General features: G+C 39.2%; 1 protein-coding gene across 5 annotated transcripts; it reads right to left on the minus strand.

Annotated features, from left to right (window-relative positions):
- Nucleotides 1-434: 434 nt before the first annotated feature.
- On the minus strand, nucleotides 435-19,371 carry PRPF3 (pre-mRNA processing factor 3). Of its 5 annotated transcripts, none has more exons than XM_052636894.1 (17): nucleotides 19,254-19,282; nucleotides 17,996-18,087; nucleotides 16,809-16,999; nucleotides 15,319-15,449; nucleotides 13,214-13,360; nucleotides 11,822-11,905; nucleotides 11,378-11,598; nucleotides 10,416-10,722; nucleotides 9,576-9,742; nucleotides 8,751-8,830; nucleotides 6,784-6,927; nucleotides 5,988-6,087; nucleotides 5,702-5,815; nucleotides 4,303-4,421; nucleotides 3,952-4,035; nucleotides 2,857-2,918; nucleotides 435-784 (listed from the first exon to the last, which is right to left on the minus strand). In XM_052636894.1, exons 3-17 carry the CDS (start codon nucleotides 16,951-16,953, stop codon nucleotides 638-640), a joined length of 2,052 nt encoding a protein of 683 aa, XP_052492854.1. In that variant the 5' UTR covers nucleotides 16,954-16,999; nucleotides 17,996-18,087; nucleotides 19,254-19,282; the 3' UTR covers nucleotides 435-637. The 5 variants fall into 5 exon arrangements, 4 of the variants coding, with proteins under 4 accessions (XP_052492854.1, XP_052492855.1, XP_052492856.1 ...); XM_052636895.1 differs by lacking the exon at nucleotides 19,254-19,282 and adding an exon at nucleotides 19,131-19,190; XM_052636896.1 differs by lacking the exon at nucleotides 17,996-18,087 and having other exon boundaries at nucleotides 19,254-19,371.
- Between the last annotated feature and the right edge of the window lie 435 nt (nucleotides 19,372-19,806).

The following is a 19,806-nucleotide window of genomic DNA, read 5'->3' on the forward strand; positions in this document are numbered from 1 at the left end:
AACTGACCTATAACATCATCCTTGGACTCTCCCTCTGTGTCCATTTCACTCACAACACACATTCCCATATATTCACCCATGTGAGGAAGGGATTTCCTGTTAATGCTATTCAGCCAAGACCAGAAGTAATCTGTCAACCTTGTGACTACCTACTGAAGGTTAAGAGATAGACATTCCCTCTCTTTTATCCACTTCTTCCTTCTTCACTCTGTTTCAGGAAAATGGTATTGATCACTTTTGCTCCAAGATGAGGTCAGAAGTTTCCATTATCCAATCATCCATCCATTCATTCATTCACTTATATATACATAAATATCAATGACAAAATTTTCTTTTTCCATAGCAATTGCTAGAAGTCTGGAGGAAAGATCACCTGAAGACCCCAACTCTGATACCTATGAGTGTGTGAAAAATATCATACTGACTTTAAAAATAACTCTTTAATCATATTCACATAAGAGGAATAAAGGGCAGCACCAGGCTGACTAGGGAAGGGAGCAAGTTCTCCCTCTGTCCAGATGTCAGCCTGGCACCGTTCTGAGATCACACACACAAGTGGGGCTGGGTGTGGAAGCAGAATAAGGGAGAGGACTGAAGAGACAAAGGTAAGAGGGGAGAGAAAGGGCTTGCAGTAGTCTCAGTCAGTGGACTCCAACACAGATTCACTCAGCGCAAGGTCCCAGTAGTGCTCAGCCCCATGCTTTTTGAAATGCTCCCGAGCCATGTTCTCTGTAGGGCACTGTTTGAACTTCATCTCCCCAAAGCTCCGGTCTTTGGCTGTACCCTGGGAAAGAGACAAAACATGTAATAGAGACACTGCAATTTCTAATTTAAATCAGATATAATAGTCTCTTATAAAACCTGGTAACACCGTGTAGCAACGTGTCTAGCTGAAAGTGATTTTATGGTAAAACCAATTCTAACCTCTACCCCCCTGGGTATCTGCCGAGTTCTCATGACTTTCTATGGGTTTGTTTTTTTAATTGAATGCAGGATTTCTGTGTTCTGGTGCCTGGATGGAAGAGTATGTCAGGAAGGACTATGGGAGATGGGATGAACTTATTTCCTACCAGGCCTCTAGGACCTTTGAGGAGAAAGGAGTTAGAGGCTAAAAGGACTCTTTTCACAAGACTTAGTGAGATCTTAATACGAGCAGGAGGGTTTGGGGCCCAATGACAAAGAACAATACAGGGGTGAGGGGGAGAGAGGAATGGGCGTGAGGGGGGCTACTTGCAGACAACTACAACAGAAAGATACAGTACTTGGTGGAATCATGTTCTCACCAAAGGCTGTAATGTCAGTCACAAATGCAACCTCAATAGGCTTTTCAGGGACCAGATTCCAAAAAGGAGGCAAGAGCAGAACTTGGCTTGTTTCTGAATCTGAGAGACAATTCCTGAGGACTCTCAGAGGTAAATGAAGAGAATTTTAAAGAGATGATGGGGCTGGAATATTAAATATGCAAGTGGTGACTTATGAGACACAGAAACAGTTATAATGCTTATTATCACCTAATTAGTATGCATAAATTGGAGGAATCTGGGATAAGACAGGACACATGGAAAACAATCAGTAGCAATTACCTATAGAGTGGTCTTAAGGAATCAGGGAGCTGGAAGGGACTATTTCAGTCAGGCTCTGTGTGGTTAGAATGTATTCTAATGAGCATTCACTACTTTTGAATTAAAATACTACTTTTTTTGGCCACACTTCGGGGCATGCAGGATCTTAGTTCTCTAACCAGGGACTGAACCCATGGCCCCTGCAGAAGTGTGGAGTCTTAATCACTGGACCACCAGGGAATTCCCAAAGTACTACTTTTATAATAAAGAACTGGTTCCGAAACATGAGCACATTTTAAAACTAGAAGATACTCATGTATTCAACCTAAAAGAATAAAATGAAAAAATTAAATCAACACAAAGGTAGAAAATACTTACAATGCATAAAATGTATTTTGAAGTGGTAATATAAAGGATTACTGCAGTATATCAAGTTAAGAGTACAGTTACTGAGGAAAGAAACTTTTAATGCTTTCTGAAGAAATAGGATAATATTTTACATTCCACAAAGAGTGAATGAGCCCTTAGTTCACAACTTGGCCTGAACAAGCATATTCACTCATTTATTCATTCTTCAGAACTAATAGTGGTTCACTAAGAAAATTTTAGGGATGAAAGGATTGTACAACCATAAGAATCTTCCATTTAAACAGTGATTTAGTCACATTTTACAAAGCATCATTACATAATAATTAGGTTTTCCACCAAAAAAAAAAAAACAATAGCGAGGGAAAATAATATCCACATTTTATAGACAAAGCAACATTATTTCATATTAAGTGTTACTTCATTGCCCAGTTGCACAGCTAGTAAGTGGTACTGCCAACTTAGTCAACTTTCTATTCTTTTTTTTTTTGTTGGCCATGCCATGCATGATCTTAGTTACCCAGCCAGGGACCAAACCCATACCTCCTGCATTGGGAGTGTAGCATCTTAACACTGGACCACCAGGGAAGTCCGCAACTTTATACTCTTAAGTCTAGTACTTCTCTCACTATATCCAAAGAAAAATCCTACAATTCATTTCCCTGTTTCCAAGTGTCATATCCATGACTGTGAAATAAATAAACGGAGAATTTGTATTCTTGCCACCAGTTTTCCATAGTTTTCCCCAGATGGCATAAACTATATACCCATCAGTTTAACTAGAATATAACCAGGAAGGACTTGCTGCCAAATACTTAACAATGAATTCCAAAAAGAAACACAAATTACTTAAGGGATTAGTTATTATTTATAAACAGTCAGGAATTAGCTAAAGTTGTACCTCACTGTTTAACAGAGGATCACCTACCTCCCAGACTAGTACACATTTGTTGGTTTTCTTCACAGCTTCCTCATCAGATTCCTCATCATCTGGAAAAGACAATATAGCTAAATCTTGCTCTAGACTTATATTAGACACCAAGATTTAGGTTCCAAACAAATAGTATTCAAGCCTACCCAAATTCTTTTAAATATTACCACTTTTTCTCATGTATTGGGATCAACTATCTTCTGTTACTCTTTATTTCCCCCCAATTAGACTGATATCTCCTATCCAGCAGGGACATTAATTAATTCAACAAACATGGGTTGAGTACCAACTCTGTGTCAAGAGCTGTGCCAAGTACTGGGAATAAGGAGATAAAAGAACAATAAAAACTTGTCCTAAGCACTTCAGATGCCAAAACAATAGAGTCCATTCTCAAGGAGTTTTTAGTCTAATGAAAAAGGGCAAATATATGGAATGAAAATATCTTAGAACACTTGCAAAACAAAATACAGGTCAATTATCATAAAAAGTGTACTTTAAGTACAAAAATACAATGAGGAAGAACAAAAAGTATAAGGCCAAAGTTATGAAAAATAAGGTTCTCTGCACATGGTAAATGCTAACCCAGGTCTTCAAAGAATAGAAGAATAAATTTTGATGGAAGAATGATGGCCAGGAGGATGTCAAACAAATATATACAAGATAAGCGTGGGGAAACGAAAAGTATATTTTTCTGAATGAAGCAGAACTTTTTTTGGTCTAAAAAATTTTTTTTGCCTTCAATCCTCTAAAAAGCTTTTTATCAAAAAACTATACAATATCGACAATGCACATATGAGCGTGCAGCTTGCTGAAAATTTATCAACTAAATGTACTCATGTAGCCGGTATCCAGATTCTGGGCTAACAGAGAAACCAGCAAGTAGAAAGGCCTTACAGGACAGGCAGGAGAATAACTAATATTCATACAGTAAATACTTTATGAATGTCTAGCATATTTAAAGTCCAAAAGGGTTTTTCTAAAATTCTTGAACATTATCTAGTATCTGCAAGAGTGTTAGAGAGAGGGAATAGATGAATGGACCAAGTACCATCCCACCCACCTCCCACTTAATCCCCTCTAACCCCCATTCACCATCTCCCTTTGTATTAGATGTCTGTTCATCCCACTTTATCCGATGCAGCATGAGACGCTTAAATTTCTTCTGGGCCTTGGGGCCTAGAAACAGAGAAGAAGAATTTTGCCAGAGTTGTGGAAGACAATGGGATAGAAGGAACCTCTGAGCTCACTCAACGCTCAGACATTAATATGGTAGCTGAAGCAATCCCAGGAACCACATCTTAGGTTCTTCTACTTCAATAAATAAAGAAACAGAGGCCCAAGATATTTGACACAGGTGTGACTCTAAGGTGCCATCTTTTCCTCCTTTCTCCCCACCAGGCTCGTCACTCCAAGGCCTAGTTGCCTCACGTGTTTCAGACTCACCCCCTTCCACTACTACCACGTTGACATCCTTGTGCAGTACCACCACCCCTGTCAGGTACAGCTGCCCCGCATTGGCCTCAATCTTGAACTTCTTGGCTGGGTTGCTCAAATTTCGAACTCTGGAGAAGGGAAAGTTTAGTTATGGGCTTCATTTTAGCATCAGTAGCTGACTGAATGGAATGGCAAATAAAGATGGGTCCAAAATAATTTTCTTTCTAAAAACAAAGGCATTTGGAGGAGGCAAATATACTAATGCTTGAAAGGTAGAATTGATGAATCTAGAAGTATTTCTACTGGCTTAAACTTCTTCAAAGTCTAGCACAGTACACTTTACAAAGTAGCAGGTAATCAAAATTTACTCTAAGAACGAAGGAGAGCTATTACCCATCATCCACAAATATTTATATGCTTGTTTATTCTTGACAATATAAAGATCAACAAATTCTTTGCCCTCTAGATGCTTATAATGTAAAGTAGTCACAATGCTATGCATGCAAATTTCTATAAGAATACACGAAAAACTGTTAGAGACAATTACCCATAGTGAGTGGTCCTGAGGATCGGAGAATAGGAAGGGGACTTTTTCAGTAAGTGTCCTTCTCTATTGCTAGAATGTTTTTTATCTTAGTAAGCATTCACTACTTTTATAATAATCTACCATTTCTATAATAAAGAACTAGTTACTAAACATGAGCACATCTAAATAAAAGACATATATATACTTGACATAAAAGAGTAAAATGAAAACATTAAATCAACACAAACGGTAGAAAATAATTAGTTAGTTAGTTAAGTCGCTCAGTCGTGTCTGACTCTTTGTGACCCCATGGACTGTAGCCCACCAGGCTCCTCCGTCCATGGGATTCTCCAGGCAAGAATACTGGAGTGGGTTGCCATTTCCTTCTCCAGGGGATCTTCCCAACCCAGGGATCAAACCCAGGTCTCCTGTATTAGAAGCAGACGCTTTAACCTCTGAGCCACCAGGGAAAATAATTACAACACATAAAGTCCATTTTGGAGTGGAAAATAAAAGGATTACTGCAATACACTAGGATAAGGATACAGTCAACTGAGAAAAAAAACTTTTAATGTTTCCTAGAAAAAGAGTATTTTATGCTTCATAAAGAATGAATGAGCCTTAGTTCACATCTTGACCTGAACAAGCATATTCACATTCATTCTTCAGAACTAACATTAGTTCACTAAGACCTCAGAGACAGAAGAGTAAGTTTTTAACCCTCATCGCTGTAAAAGATCTACTAGCTCTTGATGTATACCAGGATCATTAAAGAGAGTAGAGTTGATGTTAGGTATGCTTTATACCAGTGATTCTGCCTTGAGCACTTGGAAAAAGTTTTGGTATTTCTAAGGGAAAGGCTGGCCCAGTCTGGACACCTACCTATATACAGATATGTGTACCCCCTGTGAAATGTCTTCTTTAAGCTTTTTAATTTTCTTGACCTTTCTCTGTTCTGCTGTAAGTTTTCGGGCAGCATTGGCCTCTTCATGCGCTCTGTCGTGACAGGAAGGACATCCACAAGTGAGAAAGGCATTGAAGATCAGAAGCAGGGCTGAGGGAAAGAGAGAGCAACGGAGAACTCTCCCCTCCCTCCAAATATGGATCCCCCAGAAGAGTTCTGGAAAGGTACTTGCCCTGGGTTTCCACCCAATCCCATGGCACTTACTTCTGTCTTTTTGCCATCTGAGCTCTGACATGGGCTTCTACCTTCGTGGGGTCTTGAACAGCTTCTGTTCCTAATACTCGCATCAGATTTGAAATTCTCACTGCAGTGAAGAGTTGAGAGAGATCAATCTCCTAAGTCACCACTCCAGCTAGGGTAATCTGGCAATCTCTTCCTACCAATTCATATTGTTCACCTATTTCAAATATGCTCAAAACTCACTTCCTCCAAATACTTCTACCTTGAAAGCCTAATTAATTCAGCATTTGCGGGAGGTCAATTAATCTCAATAACTGGTATACATATATTCACACTGCCTGAAAATTCGTGAAAGAAAACGAACTTAATTTTGTTGGCATTTTTCACGTTCACTGCAGCATTTAGTGAAAGATCCTATACATAACAGTGCTCACTCAAAATACTACTGATACTGGAAACTATAGGAGTGAGGTTTTTTAAACTGCATTTTCATTTTTTAAACATTTAAGAATTATGTATACAACAACTCTGGGCAAATACTCCAACTACTATCTCCATCAACTTCAAGACTATTATTCTTCCAGGAAGGTAAGAATGTTATATGGTCAATATTACTTAAGAAAAAGGCTTAAATGACCTGTACAATAACTATGTTGACCTGATTTAATAAAGAAAGACAGTAGAAAATTTGGGAAAGGACAAACCAATGAATGATTCTGAGAAACAAAAAGCATTCAAATAGAGAGAGATACTAAAGATCCTCTAGAATGACAGGAAGAAAAACTTGCCACCCTTTCTTCCCTGCCTCTAAGATCTGTACCTTTGGGTTCTGGAGGAGGCATCAGGCCCAGCCTGACTTTCTCTTGTAGCTCCTTCTGTGCTTCCCTCCTCGTTTGCCTTCGAAGTTTCTTCTGTTCCTTCTTGGTCAGATATACTCCCAGAGTAACTGGTGTGTCATTGTCAACTGTCAGGCAGAGAAATGAATATACCAAAGCAAGAAGCATATTACAGGGATATAAGTGAGTATCAATCACATTAAAAAGAACTTTACAGCAACACAGATGGACCTAAAGATTGTCAGACTGAGTGAAGTAAGTCAGACAGATAAAGACAAATATATAATGCTTTTATGTGGAACCTAAAAAAAGAGTACAAATGAACTTATCTTTTAATAAGACAGAAATAGTTACAGCTGCTGAAAACAAACTTAAGCCTACCAGGGACTGTGGGGAGAGGGATAAATTAGAGGATTGGGATTGACGTATACCCATTACTATATATAAAGTAACTAATAAGGATCTACTACATAGCACAGGGGACTCTACTCAATACTCTATAATGGCCTATATGAGAAAAGAATCTAAAACAGAGTGGGTTTATGTATAAATGATATACTGTGCTGTACACCTGAAACTAATACAACATTGTAAATCAATTATGTCCCAATAAAAAATTATTTTAAAAAAGGACCTTTACCTTGTTTTTAGTTATTTTTAGGTCATCATAGTAGTATTACAGTTATGTTTTTATTAAGTATTCTTGGAACTTCCCTGGTAGTACAGTGCCTAGGACTCTGTGCTCCCAATTCAGGGGGCCTGGATTCAATCCCTGGTCAGGAAAACTAGATCTCACATGGTTCAACTAAGAGTTTGCATGCCGCAACTAAGACCTGGTGCAGCCAAACAAACAAATAAATACTGAAAAAAAAAAGGAGTAAAAAGTATTCTTATCTTTCATGAGTCATGTTCTAACTTGTTTTTCTTTAAGCAACTGAACTCTTTAATAAACTGAAATGTGGTGGATATCGAAAAAATGATTAGAGCTGCTCTGACTGCTCTGTGTGAGGATCTGGGGTAGGCAGAGGGTATCCAGAACCCCATCTGGATCCTACCTACTAAACCTCAAGGTGTCTATGGAATCCAACTTGAAAACCACTGGCCAAGATGATGAAATTCTAATTTTAGAGTTACAGGGATTAATTAGGAAAAATCCTCTGGGCTCCCAAGTCAATTTATTAAAACAAACAAAACCCCCTACATTCTTCTAATGATTCACACTGAAGACAACTAAATAGATTCTGATTAAGTACAATTCAGTGGTTATTACCTTTTTATTATCTCAAAGTCTCAATCTATTTTTCTGAATTTATTAGAGATCCTGATAAGCAAATTTACTGAGTAAAAACTAACCTTCTCTGTTCATCTCAAATCTGATCAAAGTGTTAGCAACTTCTGTGACCACTTGAAAAAGGAATGTCAGTTAGTGTTATCTGTACATATGAGAAAATTCTGCATTGTAAGTGATTTATCCAGGGGTTTTAGGTACAACTAAAACCCATCTCCTCTGACTAAGCCAACAGACTTTCGCTACAAAACAGATAAACAGAAAGGCTGAGGACAAGGCAGACTGAAGATGGCAGGGGTTTAGTGGTGGTTTGCTAGACTAGAGTTGGGAGTCAACACTACTGCAAAAGCCCAATGTGAAATACAGATATACATCAGTGAGGCCATCTCTAGTTTAGACCTCAATGCTCTGTAACAGCTTCACTGTCCAATACTGTAGCCACTAGCCACATGTACTATTTAAACTGAAATTAAAATTGAAAAAAAAATTTAAAAAGTCAGTCCCTCAGCTATATTAGTGCAACTCAGTTTTCAAGTTCTCAGTAGTCATGTGTGAATAGCAGCTATAGTACAGACAGCCCAGACAGAGATTACATCCATTATCACATAAATTCCTATGGGCTAAATCTTCTCTAGAGCTTTGACCGAGTAATCTCTACATTACCTGGAGGGTTGAGCTGGGCTGGATGTTCAACAAGATTTGTGATTCCAAAATAATCTTCTCTCTTGGGATTTTCCTCTGTACTAAAATTGGAGGAAGAAGGGAAAACAGGATATGTGGGTAGAGACAATTCCAAGAGAGAGGCAATCTCAGAAACACAATGAAAAAATCCACTTGCCATAGTGTATTCTAGTACTTATTAAAAGTATTTGCATATCTATATATGTAATTAGATTACATATAATTTTCAAGATAAGAAAATGGTCCCACTAAGGTTGGATGCACTCTCTACACCAGTCATTCTCAACCTTTTCTACCCTAACACACTTAACAGATACCATATTCTGTCATTAGTAACAATAATTCTCTGGGACAGTGGTTGACAAAGGAGGCATAAGGAAAGGCTAAAGCACCGTCTCCTTAAGTCATGTATCAGAATAATGGAGCAGATATGATTAAAGCTCTCTGAATGTTTCTTATATACTTTATCATTCTCTCCCTCATTAACTAAGAATCCTTTCTCTATTCTAGGACTGGATCTTTAAAAAATTTAAGCATCTGTTATAAGTAGCAAAAGAAGGTAATTAAGAAAACAAATATGCTAAAAACACTAACAATGTATAACAAAGCAAGCAGAAAATATCTGTGTCCAATCCTCCTACACTGATTGACCCAAAAAACTAAAATCAACCCGTAGAACATGTTCTTTATGGAGCTTGTATATGGTTATCTATTTGGCTTAGATTTAAAATTTGTACTTAATGCATGAGTACCATCTTTCCCATTAAAACTCTAGCCTTATTAAAAGGTATTAACCAACAAACTCACAGGTCAAAGCCATTGGGAATGATGTAAGAGTCCCACCACTCAATTTCAGGGATGTCACCTTCCTTCAATTCCTTCTTAGGAGCAATGAGGGCCAGTCTAGTTGAAGTATGAATGCCTGTTTTTCGAGCAGCCTGTGAGATCTCTGCCTGCAGCTTCTCTAGTTGAGCCTAAAGACAGGGTAAGACAATAAGATAAACTGGAATCACAGAAAATAGGGAAGTAGTAGAATCCCAAATCTTAAAACACTCCCTTGTTGAACTCTTTACATATAACACAACAAATTCAGATTTTCTGAAAGCTAAGAAAAAAGAGCTGTTCTGCTTTACTTTATTCATTACTTGGTTGATTTCCATATATTTGGCTCTCATCATCACCCCTCTATCCCAGTGCGTGCCTGCAGCAAATATGCAGAAATGGAATTCTATGGAAAACTTCTGAGAGGATGAAAACAAGAAGGTCAAAGTCATTGAATATATGGTCAATTGAACTATCTAGGAATGTGGACTGTCTGCAGCAAATTTTAATAGCAGGCTAGTTTTCCTCAGATGTCCTGAGGTTTCTGAACAGTTTCCCTCCACTGATTGTTGTATGTAGAGAATTTTCAAATTCAATTTCTTTTCTACCTAAGTAGAACGTAAGTAACTAAGAAACCAAATCACTAAAAATCAAGTATTCTAGGAATACAGTATTTTAAAAATTACTCATTGCTTTACTACTTATTTATCTAATTGCCAAAAACATATAGAGAATTAAGTTGACAGTATTTCAGGATTATATTCAGTTTCCTTTGTCACCTTCCTAACTTCTTCAAATTTCTAGATTTTATTCTAAGCCAGATACCTTTGTCCGTAATCGTTGGGCAATCTTTTCAAATTTGCCCTTGTCATGGAATTTAAAAGTGCGTCTCTGGCGCTGGGAAGGGGCAATAGAGACTCGTGGATCAAAAAAGGTATTAGATTCCATGTCTTCTGATGGCTTTTCTTTTAGCTGCTGCTTGAATTGTTCTCTCTTCACAGCCCGAATATTGGCCTTCAGAGTAGGCATTCTGTGTGTCAGCTCAATTTCCTTGCCTGTTGCATCTACAGTTCGACCTTGTTCATCAAGAATCAGTGGTGTCGGTTTAGTTTGATCTTTTAACTCTACCTTCCTGAAAAAAAGCCCAAAAGAGGAATAAATCCCATATAAAACAATAAGGCAGGCAAACAAACAGACAAAAAATAAAAGCAAATCAAAACCCACAAGAGACAATTAGATTACAAAATTCTAAGGAATATAAACCCATCAATGAATAACATCTTGACTGAATATATGAAGCTGGACAGTTGAGTATGGAGTATAATCAGATGAAATGAACTTACAAATTACAATGGGAAGAAGTTAGAATCCTATCATTCTTTACTCCTGAATTCTTGAGTCAGGGAATGGCAAACCAATTGAGGTGCTAAAAATAAAGCCTATCACTTTTACCCAGTTGCAGAGAACGCTCAGATCTGGTCTCACTCAATGTGGTCTAATGGAAATAGCTCTTGAGTTAGGAACCAGGAGACCTGATCCTATTCCTAGCTCCAGTACTGGAGGAATAATCTTAATTTTAGTTTTACCATTCATAACAAGAAGATAATTAAACTCTGCAACAAGGAAACCAAGAGAATAAATTCAATTGGTATTTACTGAACATATGTAAGAAATATGAAACTAAGAAATGATTTAAGTTCCTTGGAAGAAAAGGATCAGTAACACTCAAAGGTATTTATTGCTTCTCAAGCTTCAGAAAAAAAGAGTTCCATGAAATAGATACTCACGGGGGAGCAATGCCCATAGCATGGAGATTGGCCAGGCCCACCATGTTGGCATTGCCGATGAGACCTGGCTTCAGTGCCAGCTGGGCTTGGATGCGGGCTTGTAGTTCAGCTGCTTTCCTTGCCTTCTCAATGGCATCATTCATGAAAGTGGCGGCCTGGGAGGGCTGAATAGTGTTGCCAATTGGAAGTCGCTCTGGTTGGGAGGATGAAGGAGTCTTTGGCTGTGAGACAGAGAAAAAGAAATCAGAATCAGAAAAAATTAACATAGGCAAACAGATCTCTCTCTTTTACACACACACAAACACACACACACGGAGCGGTGGACTGTGGTAAATTGAGGGTGGAACATGCAGTCATTTTCTGGACTCTCATTTGAGTGGGTGGCAAGAAATTTTGTGTTTAACAGTCTTCTTTTCAGAGAAACCTGGAAAGAGGTTACAATACCTGAGGTGTAGGGGGGCTAATGAAGCTCAGTTGCTTTTTCCTTTCCTCAATTTGCCGTGTTGCTGCTTCCATCATCTGTTTGATCTGCTCTCAGTGGAGTAAAAAGTTGAAAAACAGTTAACATCTCTTCTTTATTTCTCCCATACAGGTTCCTAAATTCAAAGGGCTTTTAGATCTAGAGAAACCAGTATTTTTTTAATGATCCCATTATATTCTGCCTGTACCATAGGCTAGCAAATTTAGTAAAGATAAGCTTACACAGTTAATCACTGGAATTTTTCAACCTATCTTCCCAAGGCAGGACTGGCATGTTAAGTAGTAACACAGCTTGATGAGTAAGACTCTGGAGTCAGGGAAACCTGAGTTTGAATCTTAACTCTGCCATTTAATGCCTGTGTGACCTTGAACATGGTATTTAATTCTTAAATCTCAAAGAGTCTAAAAGGAGTAAAAACAGTACCTATCTTACAGGGCAACTGTGAACATTTAAATAATGCATGCAAAACTAATAGAATCCATAACATTATTTAAAAAAAAAAAACCAAAACACTACTGGTCCCTGAGTTCCTAGTTTGGGTAACCAGAGTCCACAATGTAGACTTGCTTCCTAGTCTCCATCAATTCCTTCCTCTGTCCTAAGGAAATTCAGAAAAATAAGCTTTGAGAACATGATCCAGTAACTCTTCTTGAATTTTCCAAGAGTCTGCTGTCAAGGTGCTTCACGGTTATTTTTTTTAATTTATTTTTAACAATTTCTTAAATAGTGACATATTTACATAGTTTAAAACGCAAAAAGTATATTCTGAAAATATTTACTATTTATATGGTATCAGAATTTTTAAACAATGCCCATTTTAAATACACAGATAATTTCTATTAAAAAAAATACCAAGTCAATCTGAAATTATTTAAGTGGATCAAGCTTTCTGCATTATATTATTTGGAAATTCTTCTCTGCCATCATGCTGAGTTCTACTTATTTCAATAATTTTCTTAATGACACAGTGAGGTAGATATCTAAGCAAATGATGTATGTAACACACCTTCCATGAAACATAATAGGTGCTCAAAATGCTATTTCAATAGCCTTCAACTGGGCTGTTGTTGTTGTTATTCAGTCACTAAGTCATGTCTGACTCTGCGACCCCATGGACTATAGCCGGCCAGGATCCTCTGTCCATGAGATTACTCTGGCACGAAAACTAGACTGGGTTGCCATTTCCTTCTCCATTCAACTGGAATCTCTCCTGGTTAAACCAAGAAATGATGAAACATAAAGCAGAAAAGAAACTTTTCCCAATGCTAACATTTAGTTTAAATTAAGGACACAGTAAATCCATCTCTTTCTTCTTCGGCTCTCAAAACCACTGCTTCCAGTTCTTAACTACTAACCTGGAGCTTAGTCAGCATGCCAGGACTCTCTGAGGGAGGCCCAGGGATCACTTCTGGCTCCTCTTCTACCTCCTCAAAACGAGGTATCCGTCGCTTCTTTACTCCTGATGATTCCTTGGAGATCTCAGAGTCATCACCAAACACTTCCTAAGGGAACCCAAGGTGAAAGAAGAGTTGTATCCCTGCCCATGGGAGAAGGGAAGAACAATTCTAGTCCTTATCAGTATTCTGTGGCTTTTCCCAGAGTCTTCTATACCCTCCACCAAATGGACCATTCACCCATCTCAACTTCATTATTTTCCTACTCCAGTGAAACAAATTTCATCCCCATATTCTTATAAATGTTCCCATCCCAAGGTCTTTGCAAATCTTACTGCCCACATTTGTAATTATCTCCCTCAACTTTTCCCCTAATCCAAACCCTGCCTAAAACTCACCTCCTCCAGGAAGTTTTCCTCATTAATAATCTCATCCCACTCTGATCATACTGTTGTTTCACATCCTTGTAGCACTTAAGAATTTGGTTCATACTAGGTAAAATTACATTGTTGATATTTGCTTGCCAAGTGTTAAGTCTTTCAATGTCACTATGTACTTTCTCCCAACTAGCGTCTAAGCTCTTCCAGGATAGGGGTTTTCTCTCTTCTTCAATATTCCCCAATAACACTTTGTTCTCATCTAACAATGGGAACTCAAATATGTTGACTAATTTGCAGGATGAACTTAACAGGACCAAGAGTGGCCAACTGGAAGGGACAATGGGAAAAAGCAAATGTACACACCGGTGGTAGGCTTTGGGTGACATCCCCTCTTCACTAGGAGGGCTCGTGTTTTGCAAGGACATATCCTCGGCCAGGGGCGAGCGCTTCCTGGAACTCCTACAGTTCAAGAAAAAGGACTCTCCCATAATATATTGTGTGGGATGGGGACTGAATGGACCAAAATGGGACCCAACTCCCAAGGCTACCTAGATTTCCTTCAATAAACCATTTTTATTAATCCCACCCAATGTAGTCACTTTATTTGTAGCAGGCCCTCAGCACTTATACAGTAGCATGTCCTACCAAAAACATAATCTTCACTCTACAGATCTGTGAATTTCTCCTTAAGTGTAACAAAATTCAACTAAGTCTGAAACTTTATAGTCAACCTTAAAATTTCCATGAAAACTGCTACTTGGATTTTATAATTTTGTGACTGTATTTTGTTCAGCCCTCCCATCCCTAAACCCTTGAACTGTAAATTCCTTTAAGGCAAGGACTATCTTTCATTCTTCTGATCACCCTGCAAAACCCTAAACACGAACAGCACACAAATCTCTATTTCCCTTGGTTCCACAGCTGGGTCAGGGACCAAACGGACACAGCTTATTCACTCTTGTGCCTCAGGAAAAGCAAAAGGATAGCCAAGGAATCAAAAGCACTTTGAAGGTCTGATGGAAGTCACAGAAAAGATTTTAAGAGACAGACAAAGAAAAGAGATAGATCAGCTACTTGACACTGTTAATACTGAAAGAGACCATGACCAATCAGCAGCTACCAGATAAAAAGTGAAGAAAGTAAGGGAGTAATGATGGTCCCTTTAAGTATTCCATTCATGGAGCCAGGTGACCGGCAATATGCTATACAGCAGAGTAGGCTCTCAGGACATACGGTAAAAAGTGAGTTCTTAGGTATCCCGTCTATAAGTCATTGCAGAGAAATATCTGAAAAGCAGGAACAATGAGGTCTATAGCTCAGGGAGCAGTGAAGTCACATTCTGAAGCAATCTATTAGGCCTCAAATAAATCAAAGCATAAAATCTTAAAGTAATCAATTTATTTATTTTTTAAAAAAGGAGATTTAGGGAAACATAAGAACCAAAACTCCTAACCGTATATGAAAAAGGACAAAGCAACCGTTTTCTTGGAACATTTTAACCCATGAACTTAGGCAGTTCATCACCATAAGATGGTGATAATACAATGTCACCCCTTCTACTTCTATATCTAAGTACCTCTCTTAAATATCAGGTATTCTAATAATGGATATTAAAGTGTGAGCCAGGTAAGCTCAGCAACTTTGTTACCATTCACAACACTCATCAGATAGTTAGCCGTAACCTACCTTTAGCTCTCGTTTCCTGCTCCGGTCACTGCTGGACTTGGAATGCCTAGAGCTTCGGCCTTCCTCCACAGCTTCAAACAGTTTGTCCACAAATCGGAGAGTAGAATCATCAAGAAAAGGTTTCAGATGGTCTGACAAGAAAAAAAGAGGTGGCAAGGTTCAAAAGGTATTTCGTCCAGATACCAACACTGGAATTTTATGCCTAGGAGGGAGGGAAATGCTTTCTTAAGTTTTTTGTAGGATTCTCATAAATTTTCTTACACTGAATGATTTTGCCCCATGAGATAAAAATACAGTTTTAATTTTTTGGAGTAGGAAGTAGCAGAGCCAGAGCAACCTGTTTAGGCTGAGCGTCAAAGTTTAGGATGAATAACCACTATAACTTTTCCTAAACTGCAAGCTGGAGGAGACTACCATTAACAAAATCTACCTCCTTCAACTTTTTAAATGTATTTTATAGAGACGTCTATATGTTTAGATGTTGACTTGAATATACCCATCTGACCTTAGCATATTTCCTAAGTAAATATAATTAGGTAACTCGGTGCAGCGGTCAAAGGAAATAAGTCTGAGATTCAAAATATGTCACAAATAGTATTAAAAAAAAGAAAAAGAAAAATTATTTAGGCTATTTCCATTATAATGGAGAGTGAAAAAGCCACCTTAAAACTAAATATTAAAAAAACTAAGAGGATGGCATCTGGCCGCATCATTTCACAGCAAATAGAAGGGGAAAAGGTGGAAGCAGTGACAGATTTCCTCTTCCTGGGCTCTAAAATCACTGCAGATGGTGACTGCAGCCATGAAATTAAAAGACATTTGCTTCTTGGCAGGAAAGCTATGGCAAATCTAGACAGTGTGTTAAAAAGCAAAGACATCACTTTGCTGACAAAGGTCCATACAGTCAAGGCTATGGTCTTTCCAGTTGTCATGTATGGTTGTTGAGAGCTGGACCATAAAGAAGGCAGACAGTTGAAGAACTAATGGTTTCGAACCCTGGTGCTGGAGAAGATTCTTGAAAGTCCCTTGGCCAGCAAGGAGATCAAACTAGTCAATCTTAAAGGAAATCAATCCTGAGTATTTTATTTAGGATTCATGCTACAGCCGAAGCTCCAATACCCTGGCCACCTGATGCAAACAGCCAACTCACTGGAAAAGACCCTGATGCTGGGAAAGATTGAAGGCAGAAGGAGAAGATGCCAACAGAGGATGAGATGGTTGGATAGCATCACCAATACAATGGACATCAACTTGGGTAAACTCCAGGAGATGGTGAGGGACAGGGAAGCCTGGTGTGCTATAGTCCATGCGGTTATGAAGAGTCGGACACAACTTGGAGACTGAACAACAACAATTATAATGCAAGAGAACATAAAATGTGGCCTGACCTTTTTTCAGATACTCCTAACAGAGAATTTTGGGGAAGTTCAAAGCAGCATTTGTAGTCATCTAATATGTTAACCCAAAAGATTCAGAAAGATCACACATACCAGCTGCTTTCTTCTTGTCCATGCCCTTCCCCACACAGTTCAGTGCTGCTGTGACCACTGTGGGCTCTGAGAAACCCAGCACCCTCTTCACTGTCTTCTCTATCCATGGTTTCAGTTCATCCAGCTCCCTCTTAGATAGCGCCATTCTTTGGGAAAAGGAGGATAGCTCAAAACAGGATTCAATACTGCACCTAAAAAGAAATCAGTAAAGTTAGAGGACAGGAAAAGACTAAAAGGACCCCAGGCAATGATTAACGTATCAGGAATGCTGTCCCCACTGCTATTCTCAATCCTGGGCAAGTTCCTCTAACTTCATTTCAAGCCAAATACTCTCAACTTATACTTCAAAACAGAAAGAACTACATTCTGTTTTTTAACCCTAACTCAGTAATATCATCAGCTAATCAATGAAATCTGTGGAATAAACAAACAACCCTTGGGAAGAACCTAGTCTGAGAAATGAGTTCTAGCTTCTTTTCTGATTATCATATTCAACAAGGACTGTCAAACATATAACATGAAAACAAGACTGAAAAAGCCCACTCACAGGCCAACTTTTCTATTCTTCCTACTTCCAGGCAGGCATTCCTTAACCCAGGGCTTCTTTTAAGGGACACAAATAAGAGATGGCTTATCTGGGTTACATCTTACACTAAAGCTCCTAATCCTCAAGACTGTTCTGTCACATTTCTCTGTATTCATTGTGATCCCAGTGGGAATTCTGTACCCAGATCCTTTTCTTTTGTTCTACAGGGTCTCCATCATTAATAATCCCTCAGTTCAGAAAAGGTTACCCTCATGCACTGTGGTGACCTGAATGGGAAGGAAGTCCAAAAGGGAGGGGTTATATGTATATGTATGGCTGATTCATTCTGCTGTACAGTAGAAACTAACACAACATTGTAAGGCAACTATACTCCAATAAAAATTAATTTAAAAAAAGATTACCCTCATTTTGGATGTACTCTTTTCACCTTTATTCGTCTACTTTTTAGCTTAATAGAGAAACCATCATACAAGACTCTACAACAATCTGTTATTTAATGCAAATTGGTACAATTCTTAAACTTTACTCATGTTTACAGTCTTATCTCCTACTGAAATCTCAAAACTCTACATGAGCAGAAAGAAAATTTTATTTCTATAATTTTCTCCATATTGTCTAAAAGACAATAAATTAGACTGACCTCAATTCCAAGTTAACCTCCTCCCAGAAGTGCCACACATCAGGGTTCGATCTGGGTGTCAATTTTTCAAGATGTTTTAAGACATCTTTTCCCTAAAAGGTACAGCTTGATTAACTTCTAATTGTTGGCAGGTTTATCCTCCAGAATACCTATTGCTAAATACTGTATGTAATTTTGGTATAACCATATGAAACTAGTAGCTTAAAGTCATGAAACTAGGGGTGTAGTATTTTGTGCCTCAGTGACATGTAATATGAATAAATCTGCAGTGGCTTTATTTACCCATCAGGAGATAGCAGGATAGCCTATCAATCTCAACATGTTAACTGTGCATTGCTCAAAAGAAGCACATTCAGACACCATAGAGTGAAGAGCTCACACGCACCTCTAACATTTACCAGCCTTCTGACAAGTAATTCCTCTGAGCCTCAGTTCACTCATCCTACAAAATGAGGACAACTGTCATTCTTATAAGGCACTTAATTCATTCAACAGATATTTACTGCAAACCTAGTAAGTTTCAGGCAGCCTACTGAGTGCTGAGGATACACACAACGGTGAACAAGACAGGAATTCTTGCCTTAACAGAACTTATGTTCCACTGGAACTGAATCATAGGCTAGAAAGGGTAAACAATTTGAAAATCCAGAGTTACAAATGGGGCATCACTCTATTAGATGAAAGGTGTGCCCAAGCACTATACTAACAAATGTACACAACTTCAACCCATTTCTCCGTAAGATAACGTGCAAACTAAACAGCCAATAGGCAAAATAAAAGTTCCAAACAGTAATGAGCTTTGTCACTAATCAATTGTTCAACAGTAACTGCGTGGGGTAGGGGTGGGGTGTGGCTCTGGTGTGGAAGGAGAGGAAGGCAGAATGATCTTTGAATGAGCAGGGAACAGAATTTAATCTTCTGAAGGATTTCCTTTCTCTGTGTTCTTCGCTACAAGTCGAATTTCATCCCTGAAACTCCCATTCGTTTCTTTTTTGCTTTTTCCGTCTAACCAGCCCCCTACTCACCTGTTCTACCCCAACTCCTCATCTCAGGGCTAGTCCCCTCAGCGCGTCCCTTTCCCGCCCCCGCCCTTTCCCTCTCAACAACCTCATTCCAACCCGTTCTCCCACAGAACCTTGTTCTTTTCTCAGCTTCCTTTCCGCTGAACCGTCCCGTCTCTGTCCTTCTCTCGAACTGAACCCTACCCCAATCACTAGGACAACAGGACACCCTTTCCGGGCCCCGGGCCACTACTCACCTCACAAACTTCAGCCCCTGAGACGGAGCCCGAACGTTACACCGGAACCGGAAACCCTCTGGCCGCCCTCTGGCCTGCCGTCTCTACCGCCAAGGCCGCCGCCACGCCGCGGTCCCACAACGCGTGACGAGGGAGGGTGGGGCCGCCGGTTCGCGCAGCCGTAGTGGCTACTTTCCCCCAAAGAGGGGGCGCATGCGTAGCGGAGCCCTAAAGTTTAACGTTGGCTAGTTCCTCGCCTCATTGGCTTCCTCAGGTAAAGGTGTGCAACGTTAGTGTTACCTGAAGCATAAATTGGGCTGCCTGTAGTATTCCTATCAGGCTTCCCTGGTAGCTCAGACGGTAAAGCGTCTGCCTGCAATGCAGGAGACCTGGGTTCGACCCCTGGATGGGGAACATCCCCTGGAGAAGGAAGTGGCAACCCACTCCAATACTCTTGCCTGGAAAATTCCATGGATGGAAGAGCCTGGTAGGCTACAGTCATGGGATCGCAAAGAGTCGGACACGACTGAGCACCTGCACTTTCATGGGTAGTATTCCTAGTGTGGCGAATAAG

Source organism: Budorcas taxicolor, chromosome 3, assembly GCF_023091745.1.
Source record: "Budorcas taxicolor isolate Tak-1 chromosome 3, Takin1.1, whole genome shotgun sequence".
NCBI classification, from domain to species: Eukaryota; Metazoa; Chordata; class Mammalia; order Artiodactyla; family Bovidae; genus Budorcas; species Budorcas taxicolor.